General features: G+C 37.3%; 2 protein-coding genes across 3 annotated transcripts; one reads left to right on the top strand and one right to left on the bottom strand.

Moving 5' to 3' along the window:
• Positions 1–690: 690 nt before the first annotated feature.
• LOC306882886 (transforming acidic coiled-coil-containing protein 3-like) lies at positions 691–9,258 on the top strand. 2 transcript variants are annotated; one of them, XM_079437878.1, is made up of 17 exons: positions 691–816; positions 1,415–1,531; positions 1,989–2,154; positions 2,541–2,668; positions 3,017–4,195; positions 6,469–6,535; positions 6,622–6,793; positions 6,886–6,947; positions 7,114–7,247; positions 7,419–7,500; positions 7,616–7,765; positions 7,849–7,916; positions 8,240–8,283; positions 8,364–8,524; positions 8,634–8,740; positions 8,856–8,976; positions 9,094–9,258. In XM_079437878.1, exons 3-17 carry the CDS (start codon positions 1,990–1,992, stop codon positions 9,163–9,165), a joined length of 2,712 nt encoding a protein of 903 aa, XP_079294004.1. In that variant the 5' UTR covers positions 691–816; positions 1,415–1,531; position 1,989; the 3' UTR covers positions 9,166–9,258. The 2 variants fall into 2 exon arrangements, with proteins under 2 accessions (XP_079294004.1, XP_079294003.1); XM_079437877.1 differs by lacking the exon at positions 1,415–1,531.
• A 448-nt stretch (positions 9,259–9,706) lies between these two features.
• LOC306882220 (potassium channel subfamily K member 1-like) lies at positions 9,707–18,459 on the bottom strand. The gene is made up of 3 exons (XM_079436711.1): positions 17,946–18,459; positions 14,533–14,928; positions 9,707–12,301 (listed from the first exon to the last, which is right to left on the bottom strand). The coding sequence occupies exons 1-3, from the start codon at positions 18,298–18,300 to the stop codon at positions 12,039–12,041; spliced, it is 1,014 nt and encodes a 337-aa protein (XP_079292837.1). The 5' UTR covers positions 18,301–18,459; the 3' UTR covers positions 9,707–12,038.
• Between the last annotated feature and the right edge of the window lie 1,090 nt (positions 18,460–19,549).

The raw sequence follows: 19,549 nt of genomic DNA, 5'->3' as shown, positions 1-19,549 counted from the left end.
TTCATCTCACCAACCCATTGATGAGCTCACAAAAGCCATGCACTGTGATATTAGTTGATCCGATGCTGTCCTCTGGTGGAAAAAAGACGCATAAATAATAGTCTCGAGTCACTGATCCCTTCCTTCATCGTTTCTGTTGTTTGTGCAGTTATCAACAGTTTTATAGTTTTATTGTCTACAGATCACGTGTATTCTTTTTTATTTAAATCCACAACACTGAGCATCTATTTTCAGTGCTTTACATTCAAGGCATAGTTAACACAAAAATAAAAATGGTCAGTATTACTTTATTTGCAAACCCGTGTTCACGTTCATTGTATTAAAAAAGATATAGCTAATGAAAGTAAATTGTGACATTGTAACATCTAAAAATAACAATAAAAAGCCTTTAACTGTAATTTAACCTTCACAGACACTTATATTTAATATTCAAAATGCAACAGCAATAGTAGTTTACGCGGACACATTTTTTATACATTTAGTCTACTGGTAAAAGGGTTAAACGGGGTCATATTTATTTGGCTTTATAAGCTGTCTGCGTCAACGGCTTGTCTCTATTGGATGATTTGGATGTCTATCAAAAGAACATCCAATAGGACGACACAGTGCGACGCGCATTGCTATTGGTCGATTCATATGTTCGCCCCGCCTAAAAGGCGCAGAATCTTGCGTTTAATTGGCTGAGACCGCGCAGTTTAAATTTGAACCGTTTCAAACAGGGTAAAAGTTCTAAACGCACAGGAATCTCTTTGAGTATCACGTTGTATTTCTCAGAAGAAAACGGTTTATGTGTTAGATTTGAGCATCCTGAATAAGGTACGTATTTTAGGAAACCGTATACAAATGTTCAAGAGAGCGATAATGAAATATTTCCCGATACTGAACAGTAAAAGTAGTTCTTATTGACTAATTTGTTAGTGCTACTAGGACGTTGATAACTGCGCATATGATGTTGTCATGTTTATATATAATTTATCTGTTTGTTTTTTTGCAGAGATTTATATTCTCATTCTGTTCACAGATATAATAATTTAAACGATAATTAAATGTTTTGGAAATAAATAGTTTGATCATTACTAGAGATTTAGAGACATTGTATTTCAAATAAAAATGTTTTGTCTGCTGAAATGTATGGTTGTTTCATGTTTTGGTTTCTAATCAGCCTTGTCATCCGTGTGGGCACATGTTAGTCTAAGAGGAAACTAGTTGGAAATTCCTTCAGTTTCACTAGTTTAATTAGTTAATTTTGTAATGGTTCAATTTCCCACTCAGTCCACTGGCTGTTCTTATTTGGTTACTTTACTTTATTGCTTTCATTCGCACTGGATTGAGGGCTTGGTCTGAGATCTGTCTCTGTCCAGGTTACAACCTGATAATGTCATTTATGATGGTGAGCTGTTTATCACCTGTCTAGGTAGACTGTAGAAGAGAGAAGCTGTCAGAAGTGCCTGTCATTACAAAGCTGACAATCTTATTGTCAGTCCTACGTAGTTGAGCAGAATCCAGGGAAGGACAGATGAGGCCAAAATTGGTAATGATTCTTTGAAGATTTTATCAGTCTCTTCCTTGTTCCTCCTTATTCTCCTAAAAACATGCATTGGTAGACTATATGCCACTATTATCCAAATCACAAAGACCATATTGCCACCATCAAAATGCTTAGTTATCTGCTGGTTGTCTGTTATAACCTTTGCACATTTCTCTAGGCATGATTCCTTCACCGATACAAAACCACTTTGTTCCCTCAGCACATGGCTGAATTGCACCGGTTGCTATCACATGTTTGGGTTATTAGTCACAGTGGGTTAGTCTGATCTCATACTGATGCTCAAAAGAAATGCAACAGATTTGAAGGGTCTTTGGGTGTTGGGTTGAGAACGTCAGATGCCCACCTCCGGGTCTTATCAGTAAAACCAGCTGTGTGTGGTGCCCAATGGGTGTGGCTTTCCAGAACCCATGTTGTCATATTCTATGTCTCTGTTTTGCAGTATGAGTTCTGAGGCGCTAAAGGAGAATCAGGGAGCTGTATGGATGAACAGCACTTCTGAAGCCGCCTGTGACATTTTCGCGTTGGAACAGCTGACTGGCAGGCCTTCTATCCTGCGGCAGTCCCAGGCTGACAACATCAGCAGGACTGCGCAGAGAGGAGCAAAGGTGGGTTTTCTAGAGGTTTCCATGCAATTTGTGTGTTTTTACTTTTTTTTTTTTTTTTTTTTTTTTTTTTTTTTTTTCATATTTAAAAAATATAATTTATTCCATTGATGGCAAAGATGAAGTTTCAGCAGTCATTCCAGTCTTCAGTTTCACAAGATCCTTCAGAAATCGTGCCTACTTGCTAATTTGGTGCTTAAGAAACCCTTATCAATTTTAAAAACGATTGTGCTGGTTTATTTTTGTTGGAAAAGTTCAAAAGAGCAACATTTATATTGAAGTGTTTGTTTACATGTAGGTGTATTTTTTTTTTCAGCAGTTATAGTATGAAGCATTTGTTTTCTGTATTAGAGTTTAGATTTACATAGTTCTTTGTTGCTTTTGTATAGGTTTGTTTTCAAACTCCACGGCGAGACCCAGTCACAAAGAAGATCATGTCCCCGAGCCGCGCTAGTAGGCCATCCAGACAAGAGGACAGCAGTAAAGCATTGGAAACTCTCACAGCCTCTACTGACCAGTAAGCAAATCTCCTGCTGCTCAACTTTTTAAACTTATTTTAAGTGTCCCGTTTATGTACATATTCAAACCAGTTTCCACCAAAATGGTCCTGGATTTCATGCTGGTGACTAGCCAATGGAACTGCTAACTGACCCACATTTCCTCAGACCCAGTGATATTGACATAACCTGCCCACAAACACTTAAAACTATATTTATGAGCATGTTGTAATTTTAAAAACATTTAATTAATCATCTTTGTTCATTCACAAGCAGTAACATTCAGAGTTTATGTATGAGTAGCATTTATAGTAATCTATTAACATGAAAATGTAAAATCAACATGTAAAATTGAATTTGTTTTACAGGAGTTCACTGTTGAATAACCCTTCCACCACACTGATTGACATGCAGAGTAACAGCGTTGCCTACCCTGATGATATGCCTGTTCAGAGCAGAGGTGCCTATACCCTCGATCTTGACAATCTAGATGTCATCAACCCTTTCCTGGGGTCCAGTAAAATGCAGAATTCTCCTCCTAAATCTTCTGCTTTACCTGAGTCTTGGACATCAGAGCTTGTAGAGTCCGATACAACTGCAACCCCCGTTTCTGCACCTCAGCCTGAGGTTCCAGAGGTGACTGATACTGCACTTGATGAGACTCTTCCCTTTGTTCCATCGGTGGAGAATTCCCTTGCAGAGTGTTCTGCCAACATATCTTCAGCAGAGGGCACGGTCATCATCAAGACTGACAACATTGAAAACAGTGCCACAGATCTGGAGGAGTCTGATATGATTGAACCAGCACCAGTGTCACAACAGATTCTTGTTTTGGAAGATGAGCCTGAAGCCCAGGATTCGGCACGACCCCCTGTGGGATCCTACAACTTGGATTTTGATGATCTTGACTCGCTCAACCCATTCCAAACTGGTGGCTCAAAGATCCCAAACTCTCCTCTAATTGGCAAGGCATCAGTAGTTTCCGATCCACCCCTGCCAAGCCAAGAAGCTAAATGGGAACCAGAGTTCTCAGTCCACACCCCAGATGTCCCAACATCTTCAGATGCCTCCATACCACCTCAGGAGAACTCCACTGCCACAGAGGGCTCCTCCTCTACAGCACCCCCTAAAGGGAACCAGATGCTACTAGAGTTTAATTTTGACGATGGCGCTGAAGTCAAGCGCAAACCTCCTCCGAAACGTCTTGGGGTCAAAAGACCTGCAGGTGCAAAACCTGTGACAAAAAAACCTGTTGCACCAGCCACAGAAAAGAAAGAACAAGAACCCAAGCAGTTGTCCCCAAAGAATCCAGAGGAGACGGCACCTGTGGATGTTCCTCCACCTAAAGGTTCTTACACCTTTGATTTTGACAAGTTTGATGACCCAAACTTTAACCCCTTTGGCACAAAGGCTACTACGGGTAACTCTCCACCACGTGGTGTCGAGACTAGCCCGGTTTTGATGAAAGCTCCAGTTCAGACGCCTGAGGCTTTTGCGCTAGTTGACCAGCCTGAAGCCCCTGCACAAGATGACCACCCAGAGCACAGGTACAGAAACTAGAACTTGTACAGCTTGTATAGACCGAACACATGCAATTTCTTATCGGTATATGCTAATTACTTTTGAGCTACAGGTATGTTTCTGATCCTGAAAGTTGAGGTAATGGGTTTGATTCCCAGGGAATGCATGAACTAGTTAAAATGCCCCTATTATGGGTAATGAAATGTTCATGTTTTGGGAGTCCCTAACAGCAGGTTGACATGCATGCAAGGTCAAATATCATTATGAAATAAATGTTTTTCTCAAATACACATTGGACACAATTATTAGCACCCCTAGAAATTTTTATGAGTAAAATATCGCTAAGTATTTTCTCATTCATATTCACAATTTTGAGAACTCCAGGGTGACTTATGAGCATGAAATTATCCAGAGATTTAAATAGGAGGGAAAACAAAGCCCAAATTCCTTTAATTCATCCATCACAATGAGAAAAAACAAAGAATATATTTCTGATGTGCAGCAAAAGATAATTGAGCTTCACAAATTAGTGATGTGGCTTTAAGAAAAGAGCTAGAGCAGTGAAAATTCCCATTTCCACCATCAGGGCAATAATTAAGAATTTCCAATCAACATAAAATGTTACGAAACTGCCTGGAAGAGGACGTGTCTATATCGTCCTAATGTATGGTGAGGAGGAGAGTTTGAGTGGCTAAAGACTGTCCAAGGACCACAGCTGGAGAATTGCAGAAAATAGTTGTCTCGGGGTCAGAAAACCTTTAAAAAAAAATGTCAAACAACAGCCCCTACATCACCACATGTTGTTTGGGAGGGTTTCAAGAAAAATTCTCTTAGCTCATCCAAAAACAAACTCCAGCATATTCAGTTAACAGACACGACTGGAACTTCAAATGGGACTGGATTCTATGGTCAGATGAAACTTAAAAAATGAGCTTTTTAGCTGCAAACACTTAAGATAGGTTTGGTGAACACGGGGATAGAAAGTACCCCATGTGTACAATGAAATATACTGCTGTATTTTTGATGTTGTGGGCCTATATTTCTGCTGGAGGTCCTGGACATCTTGCTTAGATACTTGGCATCATGGATTCTATCAAATACCAACAGATAAAAAAAATCAATAAGTGATTGACTGTTAGAAATCTTATAATGGGCCATGTTTGGATCTTCCAACTGTACTATTATCCAAACACAAACCTCAAAAACAACACAAAAATGGGTCACTGGGCACAAAACCAAGCTTCTGCTATGGCCATTCCAGTCCTCTGACCTGAACCCTGTAGAAAATGAGTGAGGTGAACTGAAGAGAAGCACCACCAACATGGAGCTGGGAATATAAAGGATCTGGAGAGATTTTAGATGAAGGAATGGTCTCTGATCTCTTGTCAGGTGTTCTCTAACCTCATCAGGCATTATAGGAGAAAATTTAGAGCTGTTAAACTGGCAAACGGGGGTTTCAAAAAGTATTGAATAAAAAGGTGCTGTTAATTGTGGCCAATGTGTATTAGAGAAAAACATTTTCATAATGATATTTCCCCCCGATTTTAAATTGATTATCCAATGAAAGGTTAGATTATTGTGAATTTTATTTTTTTATTTTTTAAATAAAAGATCAAAAGGATTAACAATGCAGATTAATTTTCACAGCCACCTTTGATCATATTTACCAAGGGTGCCGATATTTTTGGCCATGACTGTATATGCATTTATTTTTACCTTACTTGCTCAATGACTCCCAAACGATTTGCTCAACGATTAATTTTTCCAAACCCCTTCTTTTGCATGATGCTAATCTGCGGTGATTGGTCCAATTGGTCTCATTTTCATTTCATCATGCCTGTAATGCATGATAAAGCAGGGTTTGTGAGCACAGTGCTGCTTTGTGTACAGCGTTACCAAGGAAACGGCTATTTTACCACTCTAAAAGCGGCATCTAGTGGCAAAGAATGAATTTGCACTTTCATTCAGTCCAATGTGAAAAGACCAACAAGTGGGCGGGCAATATGCTAACGTTTCATGTTGACATCAACATGAAATGGCTTGGGATTCATTTTAAAAACGACTCATTTCAATGATTTAGAGTCGACTCTTTTGAGAGACTTTCAGGTGCACTTTTGGATTTAAAACTTTGCAGGATGTTTTCATTCACTTAGAGCTGTGTTACACATGAAAGGTAATTTTCAAAAATCCATAATAGGTGCACCTGAATGCAATGGAAGTTTCTTTGGATAAAAGCATCTGCCATATGCATAAATTTTAAATAATCGTTGAGCTTAGACCTTTCCTTTTTCTCCTTCAGTTCTCCCCGAGCCGTGTCTGAAACCAATGAAAACATTGCAGAAACTGATCTTCCTGTCACTAAGAGGGTAAGAGTGTCTTAAATATACAAATTTAAAGAGAAAATTTGTATTTCCACAAATTATGATCATGTTTATGCTCATTCTCTTACTAGCCGGCAGAAGATGAGTCATTCACTGTGTCCAGCACTAACATACCCCAGAATCCAGCGTTACAGGTGCCAGACCTCATGGCAACACCAGAATCGAAAGTGAATCTACAGAACCAGACCTGTGATCTTGGTGTGGCGGCACCATGTGAAGATGAGTTTGTGCCAGGAGCATTTTGTGAGTATACATGGTTGCATTTGTATTTGAACTACACCGACTTATCCAGTGCAAGCCTTTGACATTTTGAGCAATATCATTCATTCTCTCAGTCATGCCAGGGGAAGATTTTGATGGGCAGATTGATTATCTGGAGCAGTTTGGATCAAGCACTGTGAGTTTTTCCTTTGAGCCCTTCCATAAACCCAGTTAGTGTGAGAGTAATCATGAATAATTAGTTTTTTTTTTTTTTTTTTTTTAAAGAATGCTGCTCCAAATATAGTAGAGTACATTAAGCAACATTTCAGTTGTTCAGTGCTATACTAAAACACTTTTAATAGTTTAAGGAGTCAGCCTTGCGGAAGCAGTCACTGTATTTGAAGTTTGACCCACTGTTGAAAGAGAGTCCAAAGAAAACTGGAATGGACAGTGGGATCTCTGGATTCAGCATGCCACGGCCTTCTCTTGCCATTAGGTCAGTCTTCACAAACATTCATATTAACAATGTTTCGTAATCTTCAACTGTCAAACAGGTTTCAAATGGAGTTAAATGGCCCAATGCAACAGATCATATCTATATCAAAATCCAGAGTGTGCACGTTACAGTGATCGTGCAAACCTTTTTTATTTTTTTTGTGCATTTTAGGATGATGGAGGCTGCAAAGTCTGAAGTAAAGCAGAGGTCTCACAGTGACCGTATGAAGCTGCTGGATGATCTGCCTCCACCAGTAAAATGACATAAATTCAGTGCTTTGTTTTGCATCTTTAACATTCAGACTAGGCACTGAAACATTTAGTCTTTTGCACATTGGAATCCATTTTACAATGTCTGTTAATCTCTAGGCAGTGGAAACTGTGGTGCCAGATCCAACTGTTCTGGACTTGCTGGTTCCCACATTAAAACAGCCAGTGAGGACTGAGGACTCCATCATAGAGGTTCTGAAGTACAGCCAGAGAGACATGGATGCTGCATTACAGAAAGCAGAGAGACAGGTTTGCTCCCATAGCCTCACACAAGATGACTGGCATATATGTCTGATTGGTCTCTATAATGTTTTTGTATTTTCTGTTCTTAGGCGGAGGAACGACAACAAGAGCTTAAGACTCACATTGAGAAGCTGCAACTGGAGAATCAGCATATGCTGTAAGTCTCTGATTAGACAAACACTTTCACATGATACCTGGAGAATGATTTGTTAGGGTTCCTACAATCATGGAAAAGCTGGAGTTGTCTTTTAGAGTTGGAAACGTGATGCAAGTGCTTATAGTCGTTACTCTTGAATTGTGAGCAAATAATTTGTCTTTTTTCAGTTTGATTCTCAAATGAGTCAATCACTGGGCTCTCTATTGAATGTGTTTTTCCAGTTAGTTGTGATTTACTGGATCAGTCAAATTGTGTGGGATCCCTGATGCATGACTGACATTTGAACAGCACACCAGTCTTAAACTCTTGTCCTCTGTTTTCAGGTTTATAGTGTCAGAATTTGAGGCCACCATCACTCAAATCACCGGTACGACAGTTGTTTGATTAGACTCAGTACATTATTTTGAAGGCAGGTATGTCAGATAACACACTCCCGTGTGTTTACAGATGAGCATAAACTGAAGGAAGATTTGGCCAAAATTGAGTTGGAGAAAGTCCTCCTGGAAAAAGACCAGCTGTCCAAAGATTTGAATGAATTGGAGAGATCCTTCTCCTCCGTTGTCAAGCGCCTTGACAGATGCAAGGAAGTCATTGAGGGGTTCAAAAAGGTATGCTTTTTAGACTTCGGAATCAAGACGTCATCTCAAATCAACATGTTATTTTAGTGTATAATGGTCTTTTTAAAAAAAAATTTTGGCCCCATTTTCTCGTCTATAGAATGAGGAAACTCTGAAGCAGTATGCACAGAACTGCATGGACAGACTGCAGAAAGAAGAAAAGCGTTATCAAGCTTTGAAGGCCCATGCTGAGGAGAAACTAGATCAGTATGTGCTTATCAAGCAGTCTGAAACGCGTTATCTCTTATGAATGTGATCATACAATCTTGCATAATTGATAAATAATGCCTGGAAGCGTCACTAATAGCATTTGTTGTTTCAGAGCAAATAAGGCCATAAATGAGGTTCGTACTAAACAGTGTGCAGAAGTGGCAGGACTGCAGGTGCAGCTCAAAAGAGAACAGCTGAAAGTTCAGTCCTTAGAAAACGATCTGGAACAAAAGGTAAATGTGTGCACATAGGAAAGTCACTCTTACAGTGGTGTCCTTTTGGGTGTAATTCTGAATTGCTTTTAAAAAAAGTTATGTAACCTCTATAATGTGACCATTTTCTCTTCTCAGGCTAAAGAAGTCAAAGATGTCACAGAACTGTGTGATGACCTGCTAGTTAAAGTGCAAAAGCATGGTTTTTAGTGCATTTTGTGTTCTTTGTGTTCATTATTTGTGTTTGTTTGTTGTTTGTATTTGTTCTCACCAATTGTAATAAATAAAAAATGAATGTTTGAAAACAAACCTTTGTCTTGATGCGAGTCCCCATGAGTAACAGCATTAATACTCTACATTTTGAAAGATTTTTTTTTTTTTTTTTGGCCCAGATTCTGTAGTACCCTTCAGTTTTGGGTTTTTGTTTTTCACCCCACTTCCTCATTTTACTTTTAAGATCTAGTAGTCCCACACTTCTACATTTCATAAAATAAGAAAATGAGTTGAAATTTGATACCGGTTTGATAATTTGATTTTTCCAGGCTGTTAAAACTCTTATATTTAAAAAATATATTTTGGACCGAGGCATCAATTGTATGTGCACAAGGCTGCAAGATCTTGCTCATATTTCTTTAATTGTCTGGCCCTAATATTATATGCTATATATTTATTATATAGAATATTTAAATGGATCACTTTCATATAGTTAAAAAAAAATATATATATATATATATATAAAAAGACAACTGATCCAGTTCAGGATTTTTATTTATGGAAATGACAACATTTATTCAACAGTTTCACACACAACTTAAACAGAGATCATGATAGTACGCCCTTGTGTATTTCTAAACATACTACTGATAAAAATTAAATATTCAATAACAAATACAAACATTATTCTGTGCTGCACTGATACAATGTTAAGACACAGTAGCTGATCATAGAGACTCATGCAGCAAAACACCAAGGGCAAATAAGCACAAAGAATCCAGCAGTGACATCACAGAGCATTTCATTATTTACACAAAAATGTCACATCAGCACATTCAAGTTCCCATGGCCTGAGCTCAGATTCAGCATGTTTCTTTAATGTAAAAACAACACTATCTGCAAGTAATCCCTACGGTCAGACACATCAGAAATTAAAATGAGGCCTAAAAACTTTCAGCTTTTATTCTATTGTGATAAAAATGTCATGACATTCTACTGCGGTGACAGTGATACAGCACAATCTGCAGTACAGTGTGATCTTCCAACGGGACCTTAAACAGTAGTCCTTAAACAGCCAAGATTTTCTCCAAATCATTTTTGGTATGTAATGGCATTGTGCTGGATCTCAGTAGCTTAGGACAAGGACACATGGAGCCAGCCATTATTTGACCTTGGTTTCAAAAATCCATGTAAACTCAGACTGATTTACTCTGTCAAGCATTTTATTATTTAGACCACGGTAAAATATCACTTTCTAAAATGAGAAAATGATACAGTATAACATGTTTTTCCCTTTAAAACACATTTAAAATATCCCTTAAGATAAACATCACACTATTTTAACTACATGTTATCTAAAAGGTGTAATGACTCTCTTTTGAGCAGGCTAACTTCTTTTGTTCATCTACACTGACTTATGCTACAGTATATTCTGCATTATAGTCTTTACATTTCAATGCATTAGAGCGATACAGCTTCATGAGAGACTTCTAGAGTAATCTCTTTCACCACTAGCAGATATCCTTAAGTATTACTCTAGTTGCAAGCTCACAAGGTAGAACACACGAGTTAGAAATAAAACTTTTCTACTACTATGTTTGATGACAGGTCTCCACTATATGCAAGTGAGCTCTCACAATGTTCATGAAGATGTAAGAAGATGGTGGTCTTTATTTGAAGCTTAGATCAGAGCAGAAGTGCCTTTTGATTTAGAGTCTATTTTTGAAAATTTGGACTACAAAAGAATATTCTAGGCTCAATTCCTGGAAAAGTAAAACTTAGCTGGCAGCAACTGTGGCAAAAGTTGATTATCGCAAAAAAAAACAGTTCCTCATTATTAAAAAAGAAAGAAAGAAATTGTCTAATTCTAATGGGTCTAATTTTAAAAAAAGGTTCAGCCAGAAATAAAAAATCTGTTATTTATTTCAAGTTGTTTCAAACCTGTATAACTTTCTTTCTTCTGTGGAACATAAAAGGCAATATTTTGAAGAATTTTAATAACCAAACACTTTCTGTTCGCATTGACTTCCATTGTATTTTTTGTCCTTACAATGCAAGTTAATGGGAACTGAAATTACCAACATTCTATAAAATATCTTCTTTTGAGTTCCACAGAAGAAAGAACATCATACAGGTTGAGTAAATGTTGACAGAAGTTTAATTTTTGGGTGAACTACCTTTATAAGCAGAAATGTGAAGCTACTAATTTTATAAAATCACTTACTGTATGTTAATTCTGTTATTTTTAAACTGTAAAGGTGTTGAAATTATAAATTTTATGGTCTTATTGGAATTTATAAGTCCATTGTGATGGTAAAAATGTTGTAAAATTGGCTATAAATTTATATAGAAAAGATTTATTTTATGCTAAAATCATTTTAACACACATACTATTTATAGTATTTATAGTACATAGTATTTTAGTGTTTACAGATTGGCCACATTCACGTCAACTGTAAGTGCCTTACTGAAACACAGATTTTTTTTTTTTAAAGAAAAGGAGCGAAAAGTGAAAATAAATTTAGGTGGTAATCAACATTATGCCACAAATGCTGTCAACATTACTTAACATTTATGCTAGCCCAATTGAAAAGTACATGCTAGAGTTTAGTGTGCAATTATGCTTTTTAATGTAGTTTGCCGATTTGATGGGGTAACAGCCTAAGTGTCCTAATGATCATTTACAGTTATTCAGCCAGTGAACGATTTTATCATGTATCATGGTTTTGTAGAGGGCTGTTAAATACGCAGAATCTCGAGTGACATATTCGAGTAATTTCACAATTCTTTATCCTACCAGTCACTTGCAAGACCCCTCGGCTAAAGATGTCTCCCTCAATTGAGAGTTATGTTGATAGAAGTGAAAACCTCTATTTGATCATGGGGTCATCGCCTCCTGGAGAGGTTAGGACAGAGAAGTCCACAAAGGGTTCGGTTTTGTCCTCCTGGGGCGAGTTGATGGTACTGTCTGGCATGGAGCTAAAGGTCAGATGGTCATGTTCCATGATGGCCAGAAGGTCCTGGGGCTTCTCCTTCTTAAGATAAAACATCTTCCTCAGCTGCTTCAACTGCTGCAGCTCACAGAAAGTCTCCAACACCACCAGCATGGCAATCAGGCCGAGGAGGAGATACACTGTGGGACACGAAGGGAAGAAAGAAATGAAGAAATAAAGGAATGTAATTCATGAAAATATACAATATCACATAACAAAATACAACACAAAATATGTTAGGTTGAAATTGTGTTTACAGGAAAAGTGTGTACATAAAAAATACTCTTTTGGCCACCCCAAGGATCATGAGTAAGATTATTTTAGCCTGAATCTTATCTTTCATCTCAGCAACATCATGAAATGAATACAGAAAGATTCAGAGCTAAAGAAATATGATACTTCAAGAAAACTCAGCATGTGTGGGCCTCATGAATGCCACGTCCTCCACAATTACGCTACGACAGCAAATCTTGCTCAACGTCCCCCACACACCGAACAGAAAGACAGGACCATCTGCATCAACTAAACCCACACAAGTACGAAAGTGCCATTTTCATGCAACTTTTTGAAAATAATAGCTGTGTTGCATCATAAGTAAGACAAACACTAGATGGAACAGAGCAGCAGTGAAAGAACAGTTCATACTCTTGAATCCCATGCACTTCCTTTTTACCTTCCATCTGTTTCTATGACAACAGGCCAGACTTACACATGAAGATGTGTAGATACACAAAAGGAAGTCAGCTGAGTATTTTTACTTATATACTGGGCTGAATTTCACTTACGAGAAGAGGAAGTGAACAGACTAGGCATGTTTACTCTTATAAAATATGAGAAATAAAGGCTTATTGTTGAGAAGTATAAGGACCTTTAAACTGGACCACAATGTTAACAACATTTTATTAACCAAAAACTGACATTAAAGGAATTATCGACCTAAAAAAGAAAATTCTTTCATCAATTATTCACCCTCATGTCATTTCAAACCTGTAAGAGTTTCTTTCTTCTGTGAAACATGTTGGTAACCAGTTTCGATTCCCCTTAAATTTCACTAATTTTTTAGTCCATACAATGCAAGTCAACGGAAACCAAAACTGTTTGGTAACCAACATCCTTTAAAATACCTTCTTTTTTTTTCGATGTTTATTATGTTGTAACAGAATTGACAGAATTATCATTTCTGGATGGACAAATAAACCACAGAATGTTTACTATTCAGCATTTTTGAGACTTTTGAATGTTTTTTAAAGGAGACCTATTAAGCCACTTTTTTACAATATGTAATGTAAGTCTCAGGTGTCCCCAGAATGTGTCTGTGAAGTTTCAGCTCAAAGTACCCCACAGATAATTTATTATTTAATTTTGAAAATGCCTATTTTGAGTAGAAGCAGAAGCATGCAGTTTTCGTTCATGTCTCTTTAAATGCAAATGAGATGCTGCTCCCTGCCACCTTTTCCAGAATAGAGACGTGGCTTTACAGCTTGTACCTCAGATACTCTGCCAAAAAACATCCGTTTGGTTTTGATTATCATGTCTATCGCGCTGAAATCATCCATTTTAAACCATATTAGTTTAAACTTCCGATATATTGAGCGCACACATCTGAAGCACGCACACAGAAAGCAGCTGTCACACGGCATGCGAGTACTAAACTTGAAAAGTTCTCTTTCATGTCTTATTGTGCTTAAACTGTCAAATCCACACAAGTTTATAATAAAAACATGCACGAGTTACAAAAACAGTCAGTTATGTTTGTGAAGGTAAAGAAATCGCATGTTTATATTAGATCTGTGTGGCAGTAGCGTAATATACAGTAAATAAACCAATAAATCCGCTGCTCTCTTGTCTGCTCTGAGGCTGGGACTCTAAACAGTGTTCTGTGCTAGTCAGTGCAGCCAAAGATAGAACAGTTAGCATGCTTTGCTCAAACTTTCGCCATGGCATTACAACTGGTTCACCGATGTCGCTTGCGAAAACACAATTAAAGCGTGGCAATATTATAATAAGATCCCTTGCTACGAAGCACAATCTGACGCGCTCATTTTTGCACAAGCTTGCAGAGAAAGGCTTAGCAAAAAAAAATTCTGGGTTGTTCTTTTCCATGTTTTCTGGGTTAGAAAATGCACAGGGGACCCGATTATAGCACTTAAACATTGAAAAAGTCAGATTTTCATGATACGTTACCTTTAATACACACTTATGAATAAATGTTCAAACTTTCAAATATCACTTCAACTTCAAATGCCCTCTCAAGGACTATATTCTATTTTGTTAAAATCATATTCTTCCCTACAAAACTCTTTATGTAAGTCCCTACATTTGTAATAGATTCAATGCACACCAAAACAAAGCATACTGAAACCACACCTACCAGTGATGCCCAGTTTGTAGAGCTCACGAAACCTCTGGTTAAAGGCCTCACCAGGCACATAGTCACCTAGACCGATAGTGGAGAGTGAGATAAAGCAGAAGTAGAAGGACTCCAGAAAGTTCCAGTTCTCTTCTAGGGCAGAGAAGATGGCGGCAGGGATGAGGAAGAAACAGGACACGGCTACGACGGCCAGAAGAGTTGCGTGAACGAGGGCCACCAGAGGTTTAGACAGACCCCAGCGTGTATGAACGTACATAATGGGCCGCCATGTGCTATAGACCATGATCCTTTGCACCACAGCTGTGAGGAAGAGGAGGGTGAAGGGGATGCCAATCACAGAGTAAATGATACAGAAGGCCTTCCCACCATCAGAGAGAGGGGCCGTGTGACCATATCCTGTGAATTGAAAAAGTGGAAAATTACACATTAAATATATTTACTTGATGAAATTGTTCCTCTTATGAGACTTGCTTATACATGGATGAGCACAGTGTATTCTCCTTACTGAAAACAAAACCCGCAGCCCTTGCCAGACACCGATTAACAAACAGATTAAGTCCCATCCTGGATTATCAATGAATTAATCATTCAGTCCAGCTCTGTAATTTAATTTTTGTTTGTGTATCCTTGAAATAAACAGATTATATTGCTCTAATTTCTGCCCTCAGCAGTTTGATGCCTCCCAAAAGCTCAAATCTAATGGAAGACCTCACATTATGGATATGAAGAATCAGGTAAGTGTGCAGGGTCTCTCTAAATGCCTCGGGTCTCTGATACTAGCTTGCTAGACGGATTTGCATTAAGGAGAAAAGGCATTTAATAAAATGCTAGAACACACATGCCACTTTTAACAGGAAATGGCCAAAGAAAAACTCTAGTGATAATCACACGTCTGTTTGTATTAAAAGCTACATTAGCATTTAAAGGTTTGGGTCAATAAAGAAATGCACTTTTATTCAGTAAGAACACATTAAATTGATCAAAGTGACAGTAAAGACATTAATAATGCAACAAAATATTCCTATGTTAGTGCTGTTCTTTTTTAACTTTATCAAAGAATGCATAAAAAAAGTATAAGGGTTTACACAAAAAATATTAAGCAGCACAAGCATAACACTGAAAATAATAAGAAATGTATCTTGAGCAACAGGTCACCATATTATGTGACACAGAAGACTGGAGTAATGGCTGTTGAAAATTCATCTTTGTCAACATAAGAATAAATAGTTTTAAATCGAATGTTTTAATTTTAATAGTAAATCCCCTTTGTTTGCCAAAAAGACCAAGCACATCCAGAATTCTCAGTTTCGGCCCAGAATTTTCATTTCGGTGCATCCCTACCATTTACTATAACTGCATACTGAGCACTGTGTTTGAAACTACATGCTCCTTTAAAGGATTACACACACACACACACACACACCAGTATGCAAAGAGACATTTAAGAGGGTTCATTCTCCACATAACTTTAAATTCATGTTGCTGAAAAATGTGTTAAGAAATGTTATGTGTATGGACTTCCTGTTCCTCTTACAAAAGCCACAAAGCCTTCTAAGAATACAGTAAAGGCTTATGTCATGCCTGAGCTGTAGTTAGGCTGAATCTTGAAAGTTAAATTGCACATCGTTTAGGTTTTATTATAATTTTTTTATTACTATTATTTTGATTTATGTCGAGTTTTAGGTTATACTATGTTTACCTTTTTTAAAGTCATTTGAAATAGATTTTTATTTGTATTTGCATTTTGAATGTAATATGGCAATTAAATGCACTAAATGGGTTTAGTTTTCACAGTCATTAATATATGCAATTTCAGCAATAAAAATTTAAACTTTTCTAAAAAGGAAACAAATTACTTGTTTATTTAAAGAGACCTGTCTTATTTTCTCTTGTATATTTAGTATTGCTCTTTAGTAAAGAAAAAAGTACTTCTTATCCGATTACACGATTAATCGATGGAATGTTCGGTAGAATACTCGATTACTAAAATATTCGATAGCTACAGCCCTAAAACAAACACTAAATTCCAGTGGTATTTGGTCTTTGTTGGATCCATGTGTTAACCTGGTGATATTTTCCAGAGGAGTGTGAACCAACTGTAATTAACCCTAAAAAAGCCAGATAAATCTTTTTATACATACATACATATATATATATATATATATAGATACACACACACACACACACACACACACACACACACATTTCTAAGGCCTATAAATTACCAACATGATCAAATCTTTGCTCAAAAAAAAATCTGCTACATGCCATCTGTCATCTAATTAATAGTTAGAACACATTTAGTAAGTAAAAGTCCTTTTTGTGTAGTTGTAAAAATGTCCACCTTTAGGTTGCGGTCTTTTTGCTGTGAAATCTTTAATTATTTTTTTTATAAAATAAGCTTAAAAATAACTCTTTTTTTATATTTCAAAATGAAAATTTACTGGATTGAAGCAATTTAGTCTTAATTAATTTTGAGGAATGTTGTTATATAATTTATAAATCAATAAATAATAAATTTTCATTGAATTGTACTGCATTATAAGCAATAATTTCAACTTACATTATCAGAATTTCATCATACTTTTTGCTCGGTTTGGGTCTCTGAATAAAATGTAAAATGTTTATTTTTTCCTCAAGTATGAACTATACGTAATCTCATTAAATCATACAATATGGGCCATAAAAATCTGATGTATCAAAAATTATACAAACATATATGCTAACTTTTTTAGATTTGTCTAAAGGTTCAATAAATTGTTCCATTAAAAAAAAAATAAAAATAAATAAATCATAAAAAAAATTGATTATTTCAGATGTCAGGCTTTATGGAGTTAAAGAAGCTGTCTTGTAATACTGGTTTGGATGTAATGGTACATGCTGGGGCTTGTGAATGGAACGTTTAATCTTGAATCGTTTTCTTATGTCTGGGAAATATGGTATGCTTTAATAGAAATGAAACTGTAAGTTGTGATCTTTATGTCTGGCTTCCTCCTGTGTGTGAACATACAGGCCTATGTCTGCATATAGCTCACAGACTGAACTGTCTATAATGTTATCTGTTTGAGAATTGGATACCTGTCTAGGGTAACATTGCTGTGTTCAGGCAGGTGTTAAATGACAGATGAGACAGCTTCCCAAAGAGAACAAAGAAAATTAGAAGAACAAGAACAAAAGGAGAACTTCTCTATTATTAGCAGTAGTGCATTAAACTTTTTTTTTTTAAAGGCAAATGAGATTTATTGTTTGTTGTTATTACTGATGCCTTGCTAAAGCATTAAAAAAATGGGTCACTGCAAATATCCAGTCCCATCAAATGGTGCACTATCCACATAGTCTCACGGATGCCACGTTAGTCATTAAATGTCATGTTGTATAAGTTTATGACATCTCCGCATTGTTCAATGACTCACCTGTGGTTGATAAGACAGTGCTAGCAAAAAACAAAGACGAGGTGAAGTCCCAGTTCCAGCTGGCCGACGCGTTGTTGAGAACAGACACCCCATAGTTGCTGGCCTCCAGCGCTTTGGACAGAAACCTCTCCAGCCTTTCCTCGGACAGACATTCGTGCTCCTGGAGGAACTGTCGTTTAATCCCTCTGAGCTGCTGGCGCAAGAGGTCTTCATACGGCAGCTCCACCGAGGAGAAAACCACCGCTCCGAATATGAGATACAGAATATAGCCGAGCACGAGAAACAGAAAATACCATGCCGATTTGTTGCTCTGTATCAAGCGCATGCACGAATTACCGGCGAGGGACTGAAGCATCTTCAGCTTTCCTATTAAACTCGATGGTGATGATGATATTGATGTCGGGTCTTGTGGTGTCGATGCGTTTTATAGCTCTTGATTGCACGCGCTGCTCTCAATGCAGCGCGGAGGAGATGGAGCTCAGCTCGTAACGGGGACGTGACATCGACGAGACAGGAAGTTTAACATCCTCCTACATGAATCATGATTGCAATCTCAAACAGAACAGGGGAAATACTATTATGGAGGCGACTTTGGGAATCGATTCTGGTTCTAAATAAAATCCTTTGACAGTTTTAAGGGAGAAACATTACTTTTAACAGTCTGATGCCAGTGATTGAAAATAATATGAGGTTTCATTTGTGCCAAAAATGAGTCGACTGCTTTGTGCTTTGTACTATGCATTTGTCTTTGTGTACAGTCATTGTCTACTTGTTCAGGTAAATCAGTATATGCTGACGTGTATGTTGTCTGTTGACGTCGTCTGCTTTTTCTCTGTCCTTTTTACTGTTGTCCTTGCAGTACACAAATATTTTAATGAAAAAACAACAACAACAAAACAAAACAAAAATGCAACAAATGTCCCACATTAGGGCAATTCACCCCACATGCCTAATTTATGAGTAAAATAATAATAAAACCTCCCCTAGTAGCACCTGAGAACTCATTTCAGAATTCCGTCTAGACTTTATGTGACTTTAACACTATATATATGTAAGTTTACTGATAAACACAAACTGTCACATATTTCAGAACTATGGCCCTGTTTTCTATAGCTGCATACAGTATGACAGTGAGAGTTTCATTCTTTTATATGGCCTTGTTTCTTGAAGATGATGCAGACATGAGGACGACTGTTTCCAAGGTAACAGTCTGTGCAAGTTGGTGAGGTGGTGGTGGAATCTGGGTTCTGGTAGGCCAGCTGGGAAAAAGGTTCCTCTTCATTCACCAGTGTTCCTGCTTGGAGCAGTGGAAAAAAATTACATATAAACATGTGCACTTTTGTCAAGGGAAATGGAATGAAAAATTTAAAATACAGATAAAGTGTATTAATACTTGATCTGATCTAATACTTGATCATATCTGATCTGATGATCTTGATACCAAGATGTCTTGCCATTTTTTTTTTAGAGATACTGGTTTGATTCACTTTTTGCAGTTGGTAGCTGTACTTGTAACTGAAATCTGGCCTTTCATTTCTCTGTCAGACTGTATGGAACAGGGCAGTTTTAACATTACCAGTCTTTACCAAATCTTTAATTTCTGA

Source organism: Barbus barbus (genome assembly GCF_936440315.1).
Source record: "Barbus barbus genome assembly, chromosome: 16".
NCBI classification, from domain to species: Eukaryota; Metazoa; Chordata; class Actinopteri; order Cypriniformes; family Cyprinidae; genus Barbus; species Barbus barbus.
The sequence above is the reverse complement of the archived record's forward strand: the minus strand, read 5'-3'. Positions and strand labels throughout refer to the sequence as shown.

Bases quoted from the DNA above. Each gene is read 5' to 3' on its own strand.
- LOC306882220 (XM_079436711.1), bottom strand. From the start codon at position 18,300: ATGCTTCAGTCCCTCGCCGGTAATTCGTGCATGCGCTTGATACAGAGC. The intron at 14,929-17,945 runs GTGAGTCATTGA...TTCAATTCACAG, and splicing joins CACTGTCTTATCAACCACAG to GATATGGTCACACGGCCCCT. The intron at 12,302-14,532 runs GTAGGTGTGGTT...CGTGTCCCACAG, and splicing joins CTACAAACTGGGCATCACTG to TGTATCTCCTCCTCGGCCTG.
- LOC306882886 (XM_079437877.1), top strand. From the start codon at position 1,990: ATGAGTTCTGAGGCGCTAAAGGAGAATCAGGGAGCTGTATGGATGAAC. The intron at 4,196-6,468 runs GTACAGAAACTA...TTTCTCCTTCAG, and splicing joins GATGACCACCCAGAGCACAG to TTCTCCCCGAGCCGTGTCTG. The intron at 8,525-8,633 runs GTATGCTTTTTA...TCTCGTCTATAG, and splicing joins TCATTGAGGGGTTCAAAAAG to AATGAGGAAACTCTGAAGCA.